This window comes from Diadema antillarum, unplaced genomic scaffold (genome assembly GCF_040938485.1).
Source record: "Diadema antillarum isolate AM-2024a unplaced genomic scaffold, OU_Dant_1.0 seq00000660_RagTag, whole genome shotgun sequence".
Classification (NCBI taxonomy): domain Eukaryota; kingdom Metazoa; phylum Echinodermata; class Echinoidea; order Diadematoida; family Diadematidae; genus Diadema; species Diadema antillarum.
The window spans coordinates 222,013-241,973 of record NW_027271572.1 but is presented as its reverse complement, the minus strand read 5'-3'; the positions used below and the strand labels follow the sequence as shown (position 1 = coordinate 241,973).

General features: G+C 38.1%; 1 protein-coding gene across 1 annotated transcript; it reads left to right on the top strand.

The window, feature by feature from the left end:
- The first annotated feature begins 4,541 nt into the window (after positions 1 to 4,541).
- LOC139736658 (S-phase kinase-associated protein 1-like) lies at positions 4,542 to 19,027 on the top strand. Its single transcript, XM_071647407.1, has 5 exons — positions 4,542 to 4,621; positions 14,277 to 14,373; positions 15,516 to 15,730; positions 17,723 to 17,863; positions 18,833 to 19,027. Exons 2-5 carry the CDS (start codon positions 14,277 to 14,279, stop codon positions 18,866 to 18,868), a joined length of 489 nt encoding a protein of 162 aa, XP_071503508.1. The 5' UTR covers positions 4,542 to 4,621; the 3' UTR covers positions 18,869 to 19,027.
- Positions 19,028 to 19,961: the final 934 nt, after the last annotated feature.

Below are 19,961 nucleotides of genomic sequence, written 5' to 3'. Positions count from 1 at the left end.
GTCGATGACTTTCGTTTGTCGTCGTTGTGAAAGACAAGAACCGAATCCTGTTGAAACCATATCATAATATCACAGTAAAACTGATTTTATTCGAACTCCAGTTCAATTGTTTCCATCTCTATAAAAAAGATAGGTCAGATGGTATATATAGGGTAATAAAACTGTGTTCGGGAATGATATGCCTGTTATGGAATAATCAATTTATGATCTCTTCAGAGATTGCTGTTAATAATTGCTGTAAGAACAATTTGGTAAAATATCATTGATCACCCCCTCCCCAAGAAGACATTGAAATGGATATGAATATTTTGTATTATATGGGACAATGTTATTTCGTTTTCTAAAATACCGATCCTACAATAATTACTATAATGGGGCTTTCATAATATTCATTATGTCATAATACGCATTGTTGAAAGTAAGTACAGGACAAACAATAATACGTTTTATTTATTATGTAGAAACAATGATCACAATGTATTGTCGATACACATGGTGTCTTATGTTATATTTTCTCAACATTATACAAACCAGCTAAAATTATAATTGAATAAAAGCAAATAAACTGAACTAGTAAATTTTTCGAGTTTATAAAGTTGTCTCTACTTTTGTTTGCTGCGCTTTAGATTAACAGTGACGTGTGATTTACAGATTGTTGTATAGCACATCTGCGAACGATGGTAATCGTAATCAATTATAGTCAAATTATTTGAGACGTCAATAGTACTGACATTGCTACTCCCGTTTCAAGAATTACGTATGATAATCTTCCCTCCGCCTTTGCTCAGGACATATTCTCCGATAAGTCTGGTGTCTTCAACTTATTTGCATTTATTTTTAACCACAGGAATAAGCCAACACAAGGTAGAAAAAAAAAGGCATTTGACTACCCGTGAATCAACAAGCAAGTTCGGAGTTCCACTCGAGATCTGCGCATGAGCAGAAAAAGGTTATTCGTACCAACAGGCATGTTATTGTTTTAAAATTCAGTGAGAGAATCATCTGTGATGTAATGATTATTCATGTAATCCTTATAATATGCTGCTTGCCAGCACATCTGCCTGACAGCAGAAGTGGTATTTGGCAATATCAATAGAAAGGATCATTCTGGTTATCTGGTCTACGCAAGTTCTTTGTTTGAACAGGATTGATGAATCCCATAAATTGTTACTTAAAGCTTATACATTATGTCGCTCTGAAAACGAGTGAAGTGCTTCTAACATACTGAGAAAAAAGAAAGAAAGGTCATTCGTATATATATATGACCACGCTTAACATTAATTATGTGAGTAAAAAGTTGAGAGAATAGGTAATTTTCATGAAATATTTAAGATTTTATTCTCTTTATAATTTTCTTGATATCGTTGAACGCGCATGATGACGTGCATGAACTGTAAAAGTTTTCTTATCCACCAAATTGCGGCACCGAAACTTTTCACATAAAATTTCAGTGGATTTCGAAGAGACAAGACAGTGGAATATAAAAACTTGTTATTCTTATGAAGCCATATGGCGGAACATTTCTATTGTCTGCGTGTGTGCGTGGGGGGGGGGGGGGGCGTAGGGGCGGCAGTGGCTGTGATTAGCTCAAAGGAAGACACATCCTCCCCTCCTCCCCACCCCCCCCCACTCTTAAGAGCCAAAAGTGTGTGTGTGTGTGTGTGTGTGTGTGTGTGTGTGTGTGTGTGGTTTCTTCCCACCTACTTGGTGTGTGAGTGTTTTGTGTTTGTGGATGTACGCGTGTGGGTATGTTTTGTGTGTGTGTGTGTGTGTCTGTGTGTCTGTATGTGTTTGTGGGTGTTGAGGGTCAGTTTCCGGGGGGGGGGGGGGGAATAGGCCTGTGTAGAAAAGTATGGGATGGGTGGGGTTGGGTAGATGTATAAAAAGTAGTTAGGTGATAGTAAAGTATGTGCAAGTTAAGATGGATGATATAGTTTTGGTTGAGACCTAATTTCAGGTTTCTAACAATTTTGGGTGAGATAATGAGAAACCTCTTATGAAATATGAAAGAGCACGTAATTCTATGAGGAATTCAACGTTTATTTGATGAAAATTGGTTTTCAAATGGCTGAGATATCCAAAAAAGAGCGATTCTAATAAAGTGTGGGACCCACACTCTATTACGATCGCTTTGTTTTACTTTGTTTTTGGATGTTTCAGTCCTTCCAAACCCGATTTTCATCAAACAAAATTTGAATTCCTCTTAACATGGTATGCTCTGTACTATATCACAAGTGTTTTCTTGGTATCTCACAAAAAGTTAAAAGCCCAATTCTCATCTCCACTAATACTGTACCATCCCTTTAAGCAGGAATACGGTTTGCTTTGACAGTATGCACATTATGGCTATTCTGTTTTGTACAGGGGGTAGGTTGATAGGTTAAAAAAAATGAAGAGTTTCGTTCGGTTAATTCAAGCATGATCTTTTTTTTCAGTTCACTGTAGGTTTTGGGAAATGCTGTATTCTCAAGGGAATGTTAGGGAGTTTATGTAATGAAACAGATACGATTAATTTGATCAAGTTGATTAATATATTTTTTTCTCTCTGAATTATGCAGAATTTGATATAATTTTTTCGTATAGAGTATGCTCTGCAAAAAGAAAAAAGTATGTTAAAAAAAGAAGGTGATTCAGCAGCAAAAGTTTTTGTGTAATACGGCAGATATGGATTGGCTTGATTGGGTTGATGAATATAGCTTTTTCTGAGAGTCATGCAGAATTTCATGTCATTTCTCTTATACATGATATGATTTGAAAAAAAAAAAAACCCGAAATATATTGTACTGTGTATGTTCGGGGAAAAAATTATGATTTAACAGCACAAGAGAGAAGAATACAGCTGCTTATTTTTGTTCATATCAATTTCGTTGTTAATTGAATGCAATTCAAATAAAGAATATCATGAAACAAAAAAAAAAGAATGTAGGGGTGTGTGTGTGTTTGTGTGTGTGTGTGTGTGTGTGAGAGAGAGTGTGTATGTGTTTATAAGCATGTAATGTGTGTTGTGGAGGGGTCTGAAGTCCCCAGTCCCCATGCAACCCCGCGGCTTCCGACAATTTTAATATCTAATTAGATAATTATAAGCCTATCCTATACGCAGGCCCTATAGTAGAGTCGAAGGTCATTGCGAACGGTGACATGACACTTGCTGAGAAGGATTATGAGGATTAGGATTAGGGTTATTAGGGTTACAATAATTATGTTTGTGGGTAGAATTCATGTTTGGCTTAGCGTATCAACTGTGGTGAGATTTTTCATGGGAGCTGTGTCGAAGGAGCAAATTAACGGTCATGGAGCCCATTTGAATATTGTTCTTTGATCAGTGGCGGATCCAGAGAGGAGGGCGCACCGGGCGCGCGTCCCCTCTTTATCTTTTTTTTTTTTGTGGATTAAAACAAAAGAAAAAAATGGAGGGGGGGGGGTGTACACAACCTTTAATTTTGTAAAGGCGCCTCCCCTTTATTTGATGTCCTGGATCCGCCCCTGCTGATGATATTGATAATGATGATGACGATGATGATGATGATTACTATTATTATTATTATTATCATTATCATGACAGTAACCATGGTAACAGGAACTACGATACGATAACAGTGCTGTGCAAGTACAAAGTAAAACCATGTAGAAATGCGAGAACTATACAGAGGAGAGATATAGAGGACTACATGTATATTAAAATAATATTTACAAAGAAACATAAGGACAGACATTCAGTATCAATATCAGTTTGACTGTGTTTTCGTAGGTGTTTGTGTAAACACTAGTTGGGATTCCGTGGTATACTGACTTACGTGTCGTTGTCCAGTTTTTCATGGTGTGATCATTAATTAATTGTTTAAGGACAAAATTAATGTGATGCATTATGATGGACATGAGAAGCTTTGAGATGAGAAGAAGTTTAATTCATTCTTTCTGTTTTGGGTTTCATGGACGAGAACGTAAAGTATTGTTAACTGTTGCAATTTTAGGCCCTACATAATGCCCCTCTTGCGTCTCACCCCCGCCCCTCCCACCCCCTTAAAAAAAAAAAAAAAATAAAAAAAAAAATATATATATATATATATATATATATATATATATATATATATATATTGGATGAATGCATCAATAAATTCCTAAATAGATAAATTCATAAATACATAAATACATACATGGCTACTGAACAGACAACTCACTGAATAACTAGATACATGAATAAAATGATGAAACAGAACTATGTAAATGTCATCATGGGTATGAGATACCCAAGGACTTTCTGGGAAAATTCTTGCTTCTTGTCTCAACGCCTATTTCCATGTCTTTTCTTTGTATCCAAATCCCCCACCCCCCTGCCAAATTTCAAAGAGATTTACTCAATCGAGGTCTACGTATAGATATTTGAACTCTTCGTATCTTTTTTTCCACTTTTAGTCTTTCTTTGTACATCCATGATGCCACCCAAATTTCGGTGTCGTGTGCATGCATGCAGTGTGTCGGTCGATCGTGAAATTCGCGATACGATACTCGTAGGTTTATTTCCCATGATTCATTGCGTTATTACTGCCTGGAAACAGTGACATCATCAGCTGCCGTGTTTGATCGAAATAATTCGTAATCGTGCATTATTTCCATTTGTAAGGTGAGTCCATGTTGGTCATTTCGTAAACTATGTCTTCGGTAGTTTTGAATGATGTCGAAAGAAGTCTACATATCCCGCATTTTGCAGTAATTTTGAATGTTCGATAAGTCTGTATGTGTATTACGTAGTCCCAATCATAGGAAATTGCGTCCATGTCATCGCAGATGTACAATTTGTAGGGTTGGACCTACTAGATCTACTCATCGACCGCCTAATGTTTATTTGCTTGATAAGAATATTTAACACTGAAATTCACGTAAAAAATTTGACCTACGTGATTGAGAAAATCCAGCTCTATCAAATGCCGTTGTTCCATTTTCGATTCGAAGTTTCAGTGCAAAAATATCGCCGACGAACTTGCGTGGCCTCGTTTCAGCTCCCCGCGGTAAACGCTCGTCAGGATCGACCGCTGTTTTTGCATTGAGCACGCAAACCGAGTTGTATTGAACACCGTGTTGTAGAAAAAGTCTACGAAGCTTTTTAGAAACTTCCATAGACATTACATTGTGCTGTCATTACGATTCGGTGAAAATATTTATTCGAAATTTTGTCCGTGATTAAAACCATTAATGAACAGTGAATTTTCGCGTTTTCCCACACCATCCTCATCAACATTCAAAGCCAATCCATTTTTATGTGCTTTGCGCGCAGTGAAGTGCGTACTTGCGTACTAAGTGTTAGTGCGCCAATGAATACGCGGTCGGTTTAAAAGTCGGTGGTCGATATGTAGTAGGGCTATCATACTTGTAGATAATGTAGTTAGCTTAGATTCTACAGTAGTATGGTTGGGTGTCCATAATACCGGACACCTAACGTTTTTCTATCAATAGAAACGTGAAAAATCTCACAATTGGCCTGAAATTTTACTCACGTGTGGAGAAAATACTCCGGATTCACAAGCGCGCACTGAAAATGCGATCTGAGGTACGCGCTCTTAGATGGCGGCTTCGAACGCGTGGGGTGTCATTTTTTCCGCACTCAGTTGCCCTGCTCATTTCCACCGACCACCCTGAGAATACGTATAAAGGGCACTTAAATGCGTTTTTTTCGACAGGCCGCTGTTTTTTTCTAGCCGTCATTTTTTTCCCAATAATATTTGAATATATTTTGAATCCTTCGATATTACTTTTGAAGGACCGTTTGATGAATTTGAATTGATTTTCATAAGGAAACTTTTCATCGTAATTGAAATAAATTAGATGAGTCGGTTTGTTTTTTCACATTCATTTCTCGTTTCTGCATCAACTCGTACGGTCGTAGCGGGCGACAAAATGTTTATGTCATGTGTATGTGTAACGTGTGTGCTCGATCGTACAAGCGGCGGTGACAATTTTGCGGTCAAAATCGTCAAATTTGTTACGGAAGGATACTCTACATCTAACAACGAGTCAGCAAAGGTAGGCCTAGTTATAATATATGTAACGTTTTTTGCTAAATTTCGGTAATTTAGAGGGAATACTTAGTTGTTTTCGCCACATTTTACTCGGTAGCGTAGCCAAGTGAATAATCGAACACCGTTGCGCGTAGTCCCATGCGTACATTTTCTTTCTGTACGCGCAATGCCATTATAATGCGCGGCCGGTCGTTATGGACCCGGTCGGTAGGTTGGACACCTACCATACTTACCGCAGCAGCGACCCCATACGGACAAATACGTACCGTAAAGGGTTACTTCGCTTAATACAGCGCCCCGCGACGGGGTTACAGTAGTACATACATGGCATAATTATTGCGTGTGTTATCATGGTCATTATTGCGACGCCGGCAGTACAAATCACTTCATTCTACAGGGTTCCCCATTCTACAGCAGTCAGGTACAGGGATGAAACGCCGCGCCGTTGTTACGTCGGACCAGTAAATTCTATAAACTATAAAGTTGGGCGTCCATGAAAGACAGGGGATTTGCAGTGAGAATTGGGTATTTAATCATGCATTTGTTGTCTTTTAATTCTAGTATGGGTGGTGTCCAACACATCGACACCCTAATCATGCTAATGTTCTTCTATCACTAGATACTTAAAATTGATATCTCACAATTTGCCTAAAATTTTACTCACATGATGTACAGAAAATACTCTGAATCCACATGCAGAGACTCCAACTCTCCCGTTTTCGATGGGAGATCTCCCGCCGAAAGCCCATTTTTGCAAAATCTCCCGTTCTCCCGCTTGAGATTTGATTTCTCCCGCCCTGGCTCTGTGTCTCCCGGTGGAAAGGATTTCTTACTTATTGCTATAGTATGTTGAAAAAATAAGCCTTCGATAGCACCAGAGAACATCTAACGTTAGAACCCTAGGGACTTCGCACTTCGCACACATCAACTTGGAGTCTCCTGTTTGCTAGGGGTTTCGGGCAGGAGAATCTCCAGATCAGAAGGTGCTTTGGGTTGGAGTCTCTGCACATGTGCGCATTGAAAATGTGATTTGCGGTAAATTTAGAATATACTCTCGAGAGCGCACAGTCCGAGATACACTGTCACTAGTCACTGTAACTGCTTCGAATGCATGGGTTGTTATTTTGACGCGCTCAGTTGTGCAGTACTTTGAAACCAACACCCCTACCCACTATTGACAATACATGTTAAATGCAAGTAGTGCTTTTCCTAGTATGTGTCATTTATAATCTATCATTGTTTTGCTGTTGATCTTGTTTATTATTGGTTTTTTCAGTAATATTTTGACATCATCAAATCCCCAGTGAAAAATACAAAACCACTGCATTGTATCTCATGCGTGAATGTTCGTCTTGTATACGCAATGCAGCAAATAGAGGGGGTCTGTTTCATGTACAGAGTTGATGTGTTGGACACCTACTATACTAGTAGTATTATAAAACTAAAATTGATGAGAACTTGGATTCAGTGGCGTGGAGTGCAGTGTTCATGCTCGTGCCATTAATAGCCTAATGATACCTGGACTCACTGGACTTGGAAGGGTCCAGTGCAGTGATAGTACTGTATACACTGTCATTTTCGCGTACAGATATTTCCACGAATAACGAGGTCATAGACATTTTCGCGCGATGTTGTTTTCGCGAATCGACGCCGACGCTTACGTTAATGCTCTATTAACACAGTGCATGGAGACATTTTCGCGTGTTGTTAAATTCGCGATCCAACTGTTATTTTCGAAATTCGCTAAAATTAAACCCTCGCGAAAATAACAGCTTTAATATACAGTAAGATAGGCATACATGTGTAGAGATCTAAAGTCATGCATGATACTAATGTACTGTGATTAATGTGGCTAGCGACTGTTGGGGCCTACATTAAAAAAAATCAGAGGCTGTTGTATCGCAAGAAATCGCACAGTGTGAGGCAACCTTAAAATCATATTAAATAATATGATGGCACGTACAGCTAGATAATCCTGCCACGGAGAGAAAAGCTGGGAGAAAAGGCACACAATATCGCTCAGTGTTCAGCATCTAGGTGATCGCCATTCAAAATCGCAGTGTGAGGAAAGTTTACTGACCTTACTTGTCAAGGCATTTCATATGTACAACAAGAGAAGCTCGCCAGCTTCTCATTGCGCGGTTCATGGGATATCGCCTTGGCATACAGGCATTGAGGTACCGATATATAGGGCCCTAAAGAGCATGATTGCCTCATAATGTATGGAAGTGTATCCTATTTAATAGGATTTGATAGTGTTAGTAGTATTAATACTGATCAATCTTTATGCAATTGCTCAGAGTGGGTATCATTATGCATAATGGTTAGATGTTATGATACGAACAGCCCTAAAGTTCTATTGAACACTGTGTTTTATACTATTTCGAAGACTTTGTGGTGAACATAAAAAATCTTTAATTGGACTGACCAAAAGGTGACAGTTTAGAAGTGTCTAGAAGTGGTATGAAACACAGAGTTCATTTCAATAGAATTTTAAGGCTGTTCTTATCTTTTTCTAATCAATACCACTATTATCAAGCCATTTAGTTGAAAAGCAACAAATTTTCAGTAAACATTGTTCATTTGACCTTCATATGTTGGTAAGTACAAGTTGTACTTGTCAGTCAAATGTAACATTTTTATTTTGACAAAAATTCTGAAAGATTGCCTGTTTGAAGCAATTTTAAGGCAAAATTATATCTCATTAAAGTGGTCTAAGCGATCATATTGTATTTTGGGGGAAATGCACAATGGAAATAGAAAATAACCTGACATCTCTGAAATGGCCACTTTTACTGTGGAAATACCCAGTTAAATTTGAAGTAGCAAATGATAGGTTTTTATACAAAGTTATTACAATATACAGCTAGCTACAAAATCAGAGGCAACGAAAGATAACCCAATTTTTGTTGTTGTTGTTGTTGGAGGAGGAATAAAAAAAGGTAGGCTGGATGGGATGCTTTGGTGACTATCACCATGAAATAGCTGTACATTTTGAGGTTAGTGATGTAGTTACGAGTAGTTAACTGAATGTACACTATACATGAGCTGTGCCAGATTCTTGTGTATTCAATAACATTTTCATTTCCTTGTAGAAACTATTTTGAAGTGACCACAAAAACATAAGAGAAAATAGCTGCTCCCTGCTAAAACAACAATAAAAAAACAACTAAAACTTTAGTACCCTTGAACAACAAATGAATAGACGAACAAGGAAACAAGGTACACTTATCTGCACCTGCACCAAGGTTCTACCTCCCGTGCCAATGTTCCACCATGCACAAAAGCACAGGTTTCTACAAATGAAACCTAAGATGAAGCAAGTGGTCGAATTTTGGTCGGTGTTATGATCGAATTATGGGTAGCTTGCTTTACAATGCAAATACAGCGATCCTTGCCAAGTACAGTATTACCGAATAGGCATAGGGTTACTAGAGTTTGACTAGTCTCATCTGGCAGCCTGACCTGTTTGTCCTCCTATACTGTCAAAAATGTGTGCTATTGCATTTATATGTACATTATGCAGGGAGGTGTGAGAGAGACACCTCCCTGCATTATGTATGGTGACTCCATACAGTACATTGAATGTCTATGGTATCTGTGCGTTGATCATACCGTCATTATGAAAAAAATCAGTACACTGTACACATTTTACTGTAGAAACTCGCCTGCATGCCTGAGATGTTCTGTATCAATCTTCTTTTTTTTATCCTCCAAACATGTCCCCTTGATGATTTCCATTCATTGTGCATATGAAATGTGTGTAGCTTTAGGCCATGGCATGGTTATAAAAAATACAGTCAACACTGTCTATAGCGGCCACCCAAGGGAATTGAAAAAGTGGCCATTATAGATAAGTGGCCACTATTGACAGGTTATCCAACTTTTTGCTTGTATTGCATGCAATATAGGTATCATTGTTGCTGCAGGTATAAAGTCATACTTCTACTTGCACAATGTACACTGTACTTGTAATGTGTATCATGGTACAAGTACACTTTGTATGCATGTGTCTCGTGCATTGAACAATGCCGTTATTGATCAAATTATTTCAACCTGGCATGCATACAGCGAGCAAGCTCTTCACAATTTCATTATAAATTATGGGTAAGTAGAGTAGTGGTGATCACTAAACGGCGCATGACCGGCGCGGCTGCAAAGCAGAAAAAGACACTATGTACACTGTAAAAGTTACTGGATCTCCAGCAGGTCTGTATATTCAAGTCTGTTGCCACTTAACATTGTTAAAATCTACCACAGGAAACAATATTGGTGGCCGCTGGCCATATTCGACTGCAAAGCAGAAAAACACACTATGTATGTGCTGTAAGTTGCTGGATTTCCTGCAGATCTGTATATATTCAAGTCTGTTGCCACTTAACACTTGTATGTTAAAATCTACCACAGGAAACAATATTGGTGGCTGCTGGCCACATTAGACAGGTGGCTGCTATGCACAGGGTCTTAAAGTTAGCTTTTTCTTGGGGGGAGGGGGAGGGGGAGGGGGATACGATACATACAACTGTAGGTGGAAGTCATAGACAGGTGGCTTCAAAGGCAAGTTTGAATACTGTCAAGCAAATTAATACAGCATTTACAATCACATTTTGTTGCTTCTGTGTACTTGAATACATTTCAGAGATTTAAAAAAGTGCTGAGTATCAAAACCACAAATTGTGAGAAAATGAGACAATATTTTATCAAATGATGACAAAATTAAAGAATAAGATTATGGCTTCAAGGAAAGTGCTGCTGCCTCACCAAACAATGTCTGATGTTCTTTTGCCTATTCAGAGCTCTGTGAAATGGCATGTACATGTATGCCTACACGTGCCAAGGTAACGCGCTTTAATATCTCACTGGGTAATAAGATTCCAATCAGGATGTCATGTTTTCTCATGCTATGTTTTAAAGGCGTACTCCAAATATCTTTTACATGTACAAATTGTAAATGGGTTGTACAAAAAGTCATATTCTGTGAAACAATTATTCCAGCTCACTCATGTACATGTACACAGAGAAGGGGAGAGAAAAAAAAAAACAGCAACAGTAAACAGATTACATGACAAATGAAAAAGAGGTGCAAAGACTATTTAAAACATTTTACAGTTTACCTAGACAGAAAATATACTACTTTGCACTCCTATGAGATGTGACTTTGCAGAAATGTTGAGCAGTCACGATATACAGATCAGCATTTGCATGATAATTGAACAGTTGGTAAATGTGAATTATGGGGAAAAAATAACATATTTGAGTATTAAACTGGCCATAGATATATATAGTAGGTTGATCAGGTTTTGCTTTGGTTTTTTGCTTTTGTTAGTTTTTCTTTGGCATGGGATACTTACCTTGTAACTTGCAGAGTTTGCCCATTTAAGACCACAAAGTCACATGAAAACATGCTGCAATGTCGTACATGTTTGTACAATTATGCACAACATGTACACAAACACATGTGACCACACAGAATGCACAAAGGTGCATCTACATGTAGTGTATATGTGGCAGTGATTTAAAAGAATGATATCTCAATCTTGCACTGTTGTGATCTGTAATGAAAGCAAGATCAACATTTTTTTTTTTTTTTTTTTTTTTTTTTTAATGCTCAGGGTTGGAGAAATTTTGCAGGTCAGTGCGGTGGGGCCATGCCAGTTCTTGATACCTCTTAACAAACAGTGTACAATTACCGATACATGCATGTCGGCTGAGCCCTTTTTATTTTCGAAGTGTGTGCCAATGTTGGATTGCCACTGTACTTGCGTAACTTTGTACTTGCATTTCCATTATTGATCTCTGATAAAACATTAAAAAAACAAACAAACAAACAAACAAACAACAGATTTTGTCTATTATGGCAATGTCAACTGAATGGTTTGGACATTTCCAGCTGTGCCAATGTTACTCCTGCGTGCATTAGATGCCAGCACTTCCCCTGAGTGCCAAGATTAGCAACTGCTGCTAAATCATGACAGGAATGTTCATTGCATGCACTGGCTGTGTGAGGCAATAGAGGGTGACATGCACCAAAAGGAAATCCTGTGTATTGATTGAGTCAAGTACATGGGTCATGAACTTCAGATGCACTTCATTTCATGGTGGGCTAAATGGAGATAAAAACAGTATCAGGATGTATATCACACATACCTGTACACGCATGCTCACATACACACACACACACACACACACACACACACACACACACACACATTTCATTCTGCTATGCTTGTTTTGTACGTACGAAGGTTGAGCATCATGCGGATAATTATGCAAGAAAGGTGTGGTAATGATATGAATGAATAATGGTGCAATATCGATTCCCAAACAACGACACATACACTGTAGATACCAAATTTGGTCATCTCTGCTTGCTTCTCATTACAGCCATTTGCCTGTATCCTATGGCATGTAACTTGCTTTATGTGACAGTACCTCAGTCACTTACATGTATGTCATGATAGCCTGTGAGAAATGTTAGCAAGACCTAGCAAAACTTGAATAGACTATGCAACATTTGTGTGTGTGTATACTTGTACAATGTACAAGTCTACCAAGACCTATCATGGATATTGCACAATATTAAAGACAGACTAAATGTGTTCATGCTTGTTATTATTATTTTCTCCTCATTTTAGCAATTTTTCAGCCTTTTTTTTTCTTTTTTGGTTCTGATATCGGTAGCCATTCTAGCAAAATGAGGTAGGGAGGGGCAGATTCTTCCAGCCCAAGTGAGAACTGTACACTTACCTCATGTAGCTGAAAACAGTTTACTGGTGACTGCAAGTCATTTTACACTGACATGAGCCAACTGGCGATATTGATCCAGGGTGCTACATACCTTTTTTACCACTTGCCAGGTTGGGCATGCAGATTTTCACATTGTTGAAAAACATTTGCTCAAGCATGAATTTTACCTGCCCGAATAGAAAGTCCAAAAAATATAAGAAAATCATATAGAAAATCACTTGTGAATCAGGGACTTAATAAAACACAATCATTTTAATATACTGTAAAAGTGGATATTTTCGTGCGACTAATTTTTTTGCGCTTGGCCGGGTAAGAAGAGTTTCGTGTGTTTTTATTTCCGTGGAATCAGGATATCACGCACAGGAACATATGGCAAGCAAAAATATTCACGTGCTTTTATTTTCGCGCTAGTTTCTGGTTGCGCGAAATGCGCGAGAATTTCAACAGCACAAAAATTTCCACTTTTACAGTAAATGAACAACACACATTGATTCACACACTTAAACGCATTGGAGTAAAAAACTTGGTTCGATTGAATGTTCTGTTGGTGTCGCATTGCATTGGGACTTCTTCATGTAAGTGCTGGAAAGTTGCTGAAATGAAATTAAAGTGCGTTGCACCATTAAACAGTCATTATCTTTGGCCTTGGCTTCTGTATGGTTGACTTCGTCAGTTTGAAGGGGGAAAAGTGAACGAATGTGGCTTCAAATCTTTTTACTTGTAAACCCAGTTTGGACAAGCATTTTTTCTCATTGTTTGAAAACACTTGCCCGACTTTGATTTTCACTTGCGCCAGGCAATCAGGCAAGTGCTTATGTACATGTAGCACACATGTATGTACAATGTAGTTCTCTGGGAAAAGGGGTAATATCTAGAACTCTCTGATCCCATCAAAGTGGTTCTCAATCATGAATGCAACCAGTCATGAAATTGTCTCCCAAGTCCCAGTTTGCGAAATATCACACTCGCAAACTGTATGGAGCATACATGTACTTAATTTAATGTATTTTCACTTACATGCACATTTCTCATGAATTGCATAGTACTATAAAAGTGGAAATTTTCGCGGTGTTGAAATTTTCGCGCACTTCGCACAACCCGAAACTAACGCGAAAATAAAAGCACGCAAATATTTTTGATTGCCATATGTTCCAGTAGTTGATGTCTTGATTCTGCGGAATTAAAAACATGCGAAACTCTTCTTACCCCGCTGAGCGCGAAAAATTAGTCGCGCGAAAATATCCACTTTTACAGTATAATTGGTATATAAAAGTGCAGTGCATTATCCCATATAGCCATGTGCACATTGTACTCGCAACTCTGACTTGAAACAACATTCCACCAAACATTTTCTTTTTCTTTTTCTTCTAGGATGCTACAACATCTGTGAAAAGCATTATTCTACTGTATATCTTGTCTGGAAGTGATGGATTGTTGGAAGTGTAAATGCTCTTAAAAGAAGGGCGAGATCTATTTTTGTAACATGTATGTATTGTCCTTTTTTTTTCTTTTCAGATGCCTAACATCAAGTTACAGAGCTCAGATGGAGAAGTATTTGAAGTCGACGTGGAGGTAGCGAGGCAGTCAGTTATTATCAAGACTATGTTAGAAGGTATGGCCTGATTCATGTACTGTAGGATCTGGGTCCCATTTTATAAAAAGATGATATGATAGCAAGTCTTGTTGGAATGGCAATTGTAATGTCATGGTAATGACAAGAATCCAGCTTCCTGATTGGCTGTTGCTACTGGAAGTTGCCATTCCCGCAAGAGTTGCTATCCTAACATCTTTTATGAAATGGGGCCTTGAATCATTCAGTTTATGATGTTTTTCATCAGCCTTTACATGCTTACATGCATACCTACAGCCTTGTAAGGCTGAATGTGTGTAGATGAATATTGAAATCAAAAGCTGGAATTGCAGTCCTAATCCTGAAGAAAACTGTTGAATTATCAAATCATTTCTCTTGTAAAGCCTGAAAAAAAAATAGTTATGAAAGTTTCCCAAAAGTAGTAAAACTAATAGAGACCCACAAACTAAAAACTGCTGCTAATGGTATGCTATCCTTGACTTTACAGTGCTTGTACTACCATGATTATAATGCTACTATGAAACATTGTATGCAAGTGCTTTTTGTGTTGTTACGTTCCTAGATGTTTCCGTAGTCTGGTACACAGTATAGGAAAATATATCTGAACATCACAAACAAACAAACAGGTCTGTGTATGCAGGTACGGTATTATGGGCGTGGGATTTTTCTGCCATTTCAAGAAAAATTTGTTTCTTGTGTGCATGAGTGGTGTGCTAAAAGCTTTGTCAGTCCAAGGAAGTACTAGAGTAGGTGTACCTCCTTGGTCAATGTGATGTACAAGGTATTCGTGTGAGAGAAGGTGTTTTCTCTTTGTATACATATGCTTGCTTTACATGTTGTATGTACATGTACATGTGTATGCATATGCACTTTTATCTCCAGATGAACAAAGATGATCAGAAATCAGTGCAATGAACAGGCAAAGGGGAATTCAGACTTTTACTACCACATGCAGGTCCATTGTGTGTTAGCGGAGGAACATGATACAAGTTGTACAAAGTTTATTAAAAAAAAAAAAAAGAAGCAATATGAGGAGGGAAAAAAAGCACCAAAACCCTAGATACAGGTACGTAAAAGATAAATGTCAACAGGACAGACATGATGATAATGATGATGCCAATAATGTTTGCTGACCAATTTTTTTCTGTGCACACACAACCCAGATCTTGGTATGGATGAGGACGACGATGACGCCATCCCACTCCCCAACGTCAACTCCACCATCTTAAAGAAGGTCCTCCACTGGTGCCACTACCACAAGGATGATCCTCCGCCACCAGAAGACGACGAGAACAGGGAGAAGAGGACGGACGACATCTGCCCCCACGACCAGGAATTCCTCAAAGTCGACCAGGGCACGCTCTTTGAGCTCATACTGGTGCGTTTTTGACCCTCACCCCCAAACATATTTTATTATGCATAATGCATGAATCATTGCACAGTCTTGGTCTTAGAGAGCGTATTCCCAGAGGGAAGTGTCACTCTTTGTCGGACCAATCTAAGTCACCAAATGCAAACATTACACTGTGTAGTGTGAACATTTCTTTCAGATTAAACAGAAATACCAAAGGATTTATGTTCTTCTACTTTACTTGAAAAGAACACTGCACAGATTTGCAGGTCCTGGGGTTGGAGATAGTTCAGGGGATGATACAGTCGTGTCCTCTGACTTTAAAGGGATTGTACAGTTTTGGTTGAGACCTTTTTTTCAGGTTTTTAATATTTTTTGGTGAAATAATGAGAAACCTCTTTTGAAATATGAAAGATCATGAAATTCTATGGGGAATTCAACGTTTATTTGATGAAAATTGGTTTTGAAATGGATGAGATATCCAAAAAAGAGCGATTCTAACAAAATGTGGGACCCACACTTCATTACCTTTGATTTGTTTTACTTTGTTTTTGGATGTTTCAGTCATTCCAAACCCGATTTTCATCGAATAAACTCTGAATTCCTCTAAAAATGGTATGCTCTGTACTGTATCATAAGTGTTTTCTTGGTATCTCGCAAAAAGTTGAAAGCCCAATTCTTATCCCCACCAATACTGTACCATCCCTTTAACGTACCATACCTGTGACTGAATATCACTGTCTCATAGAAAAACAAAGAATGATTGTCCACTTTAATCCCAAATAATAGTGCTTTTGTTGGATTTTTCTGAATTTATGAACAGTGTTAAATGGCACATGGAGCAGATTTTCACTGACGATGCTGCATGGAGATGTATCATGCCTTGGAGAGAGCAGAGGTGCTTTTTATGGGAGAAGTGAAATCGAATCAAAGAAATTGCCATTTTCCTCTAACATTCCTGTTGATAACTTTGACAAAAATGGCCCATGTTTTTAAATATTTCAATTTGGTGTGCACTCCATAGATATTGCCAATTTGTCATGGGAGTGTGCAGTCAACCATCTGAAAACAGACTTTTTAATAGTATATATCTGTAAGCCAGTTCACTGCTTGTTTGCACATTGGCGCAAATGACCTTTATTTTTTTCTTCAGCTCGTTAGGCATGTCACTTGATTTTTAAAAAAAAAATAATGATGCATAAGCTTGCCCAACATAACAATTTATGTTCAAACAAAGAATGAACTTGTGTAGACCAGGTGACTAGAATGGTCTGTCAATTGACAGTTGGCAGAGCATCCATTTCATTGTGTTGTATTGAGTGCGTTAACAACCTCCTCTATTATTATTATTACCAAATACTAGGCCTGTTTCCGGGTGGATGTGCTAGTGAGCACCATTTACTGTAAAAGTGGAGATTTTTGCTGTGTGGAAATATTTGTGCATTTTGGGCGATCAGAAATCAGTGTGAAAATATATGTTAACGCATACTGTAAAACATGATATATTTGCGGCATGAAATTTTCACGAATTGGAGCCGACAGCCTTTTTTGTGGCATGAAATTTTCGCGAATTGCCACTGGCATTCAATGCATACAGTGTAGACAAGAACTTTCGCGTGCATTTTAATTTCGCGAATCTTGGCACTCGCGAAATTCGCAAAATTAAAATGTACGCGAACATTCCTCGTTTTACAGTAAATATTTTTACACATCATAATTTTCCACTTATAAATGTGTTGATTCCGTGGAGTAAAAAAAAAATGTGAAATTCATCTTTATAAAGATTATATGAATAATCCTTTCACTGTGGATGTTTATCTCAGTGACTTTAAAAACTAACATACCTGATTGAACACATGACCTTTTTCTGCTCATGTACACAGTGGGACTGTGAACTAGCTTATTCATATTTATACACATGTTCTATACACTCAACATAATATGTGTTATACACTCATGATGGGCCTGTACATGTATAAACTCTTCTTCTCCATTCTTCATGCTATTCCACAAAAAAAGGCTGCCAACTATCTTGACATCAAAGGCCTCCTGGACGCTACCTGCAAGACGGTGGCCAACATGATCAAGGGCAAGACGTCGGAGGAGATCCGCAAGACGTTCAACATCAAAAATGACTTCACTCCAGCAGAAGAAGAACAGGTGAGTGTTAGGCTCTGCATCTCTGGTAGTTGCCAAAGTGAGAATGGGAAATCTGCGGTCCCACAGGTTGGATTTTGCGTGGGGAAAATATGGTCATATAATTGAATTGAATTGATGTGGTATATTGCACAGAAAATAGCAGCTCAGAGGCTGAAATACAGTCAGTTTACAGTGAAAACATAAGAATTATAATACTTAACAATTAATGCTATCTGCATATCACAAAATATACATGAATTTATACATGCGTATGTATTTGTGTAGGTGTTTCGACCAATTGTAAGGTTTTCCAATTAGAAGATTAGGTTTTGATAATAGAGAATAACTGTAATGGTGTAACATGACATGGAAGAAACCTTAATTGCTCATGTCCTCACCTGCTTTATCACAATTGCAAGAGATCACATCAGCGTTTGCATGTGAACGATGACTGAAAGTAAGTCCTGTAAATTTCAGTGCATCAGGCAAGACATGTTCAGGTTTTAAATATAAATACTATGCCATAAATTTCAATGAGTGTGTAAAGAAATACTCTGCTTGATGTTCAACTCTTAACCAAGAACAACATTCAACATGGTGCATGTACTAAGGTATTGTCCGTGGCAGTACTGGCATTGGCAGTACTCAGAGCGACAAGAAGTGAACATGTGCACCGAATTCAATTGTTTCAGACTAACTATCATACGTAACTGCTATGTCACATACAAGTAACCTCTTGGTAGCAGACATACATTGATGAACTTTGTGCTATACAGTGTGCAGTGCGGATTCACATTTAAGAAGGGTCAGAAGACACTTCCCAGATATGCTTAAATCTGATAGTCGTTAGCGAGTTTCAATAGTCAATTACGGCAGCACTAACATAAAAATATATCACATTTTGAAGCAGATGTCTCATATGTTTTATTTATTTTGTGACTTCTCTAAATTTCGGTGTGCATTTGTCATGTTTTTGCTTTGTTTTTATAGGTGAGGAAAGAAAACAGCTGGTGCGAAGAGAAGTAATGTCATCAAGCCACCCTGGTCATTGCTGTCCAAGGCTATTTATGCAGAATGTGAGTGCGCACCGTCACGGGAAGGTCATGTATATTTTTAGGTCGTTGCGTTGCAGTTACGTCATTTCCCATGCTACGGGCCTGCACCAATGTGTTTTTGTCTCTTCTATTTCACCCAAAGCTTCTCTTTTTTTTTTGGGGGGGGGGGGGGTTGGGGGGATACTTAAGCTCATGCCTGCCATGTTGGGAAATCCACAACAATTTGATAAAAAGTGGTATGATGGTTTGCAAACCCCAGTTTGATTAGTACATGTATCAGACATCAGTGATACGCAGCAGTATTGTATCAATGCTTGTGGAAAGTCGTGTCTTCTTTGCCTAATTTCCATTTTTGCTTTTGGAAAACGTGAATAGCTCATTTGTCAGTTGTAGGAAATCGGCATTTCAAAGTTGTTCCTTTGCAAAATATCCTCTGTATGAAGTATCTTATTGCAACCAATTTGTATCCCATACTGCTGTTGTTATGATTGACAAGACGTAGTAATGATGCCTATGATTCACGACAACACTAGCAAGCATCTAACAAACATTCTGTGTTGATATTCAACTGTACTTAACTTGTCAATCGACATACCCGACTTTATCAAAAACGATAGCAACAGAAAATAAAGGGCAAGAGAGAGATAGATAGAGAGAGGGGAAAAACCCCCAACTTGTACATGTTAGGCCTGAACGTTGAAAAGAGGGAAGTATGATTTGTCGGAGGTTTAAGTTTCGAATGTGATCTTTGTCTCTGTTGTATATTAAGCAAGAGCTCGGTGGCATGCATGACTAGTTGTAACTGCTTCAAGAGCTTGATGTTGCAAGGGTTAATTTTACATTTTGTAAATTCTCGGCAATCGTAAATGGATTGCCTTTGTAAGTAGCAAGTATTTGAATATGCACCGGTAAAAGAGGAGAAAAATATATGCCACAATTTTTTTTTTTTTTTTTTTTTGAGCAAGGTGATAGAGCCAATTGCAAATTTGTGTGAACACAAATTTGAAAATGGAAAAAAAAAAACCACAAACTTGCAAATACTAAAAGAAATGAATGTGATTTTA

Bases quoted from the DNA above. Each gene is read 5' to 3' on its own strand.
- LOC139736658 (XM_071647407.1), top strand. From the start codon at position 14,277: ATGCCTAACATCAAGTTACAGAGCTCAGATGGAGAAGTATTTGAAGTC. The intron at 14,374-15,515 runs GTATGGCCTGAT...CACACAACCCAG, and splicing joins TATCAAGACTATGTTAGAAG to ATCTTGGTATGGATGAGGAC. The intron at 17,864-18,832 runs GTGAGTGTTAGG...TTGTTTTTATAG, and splicing joins CTCCAGCAGAAGAAGAACAG to GTGAGGAAAGAAAACAGCTG.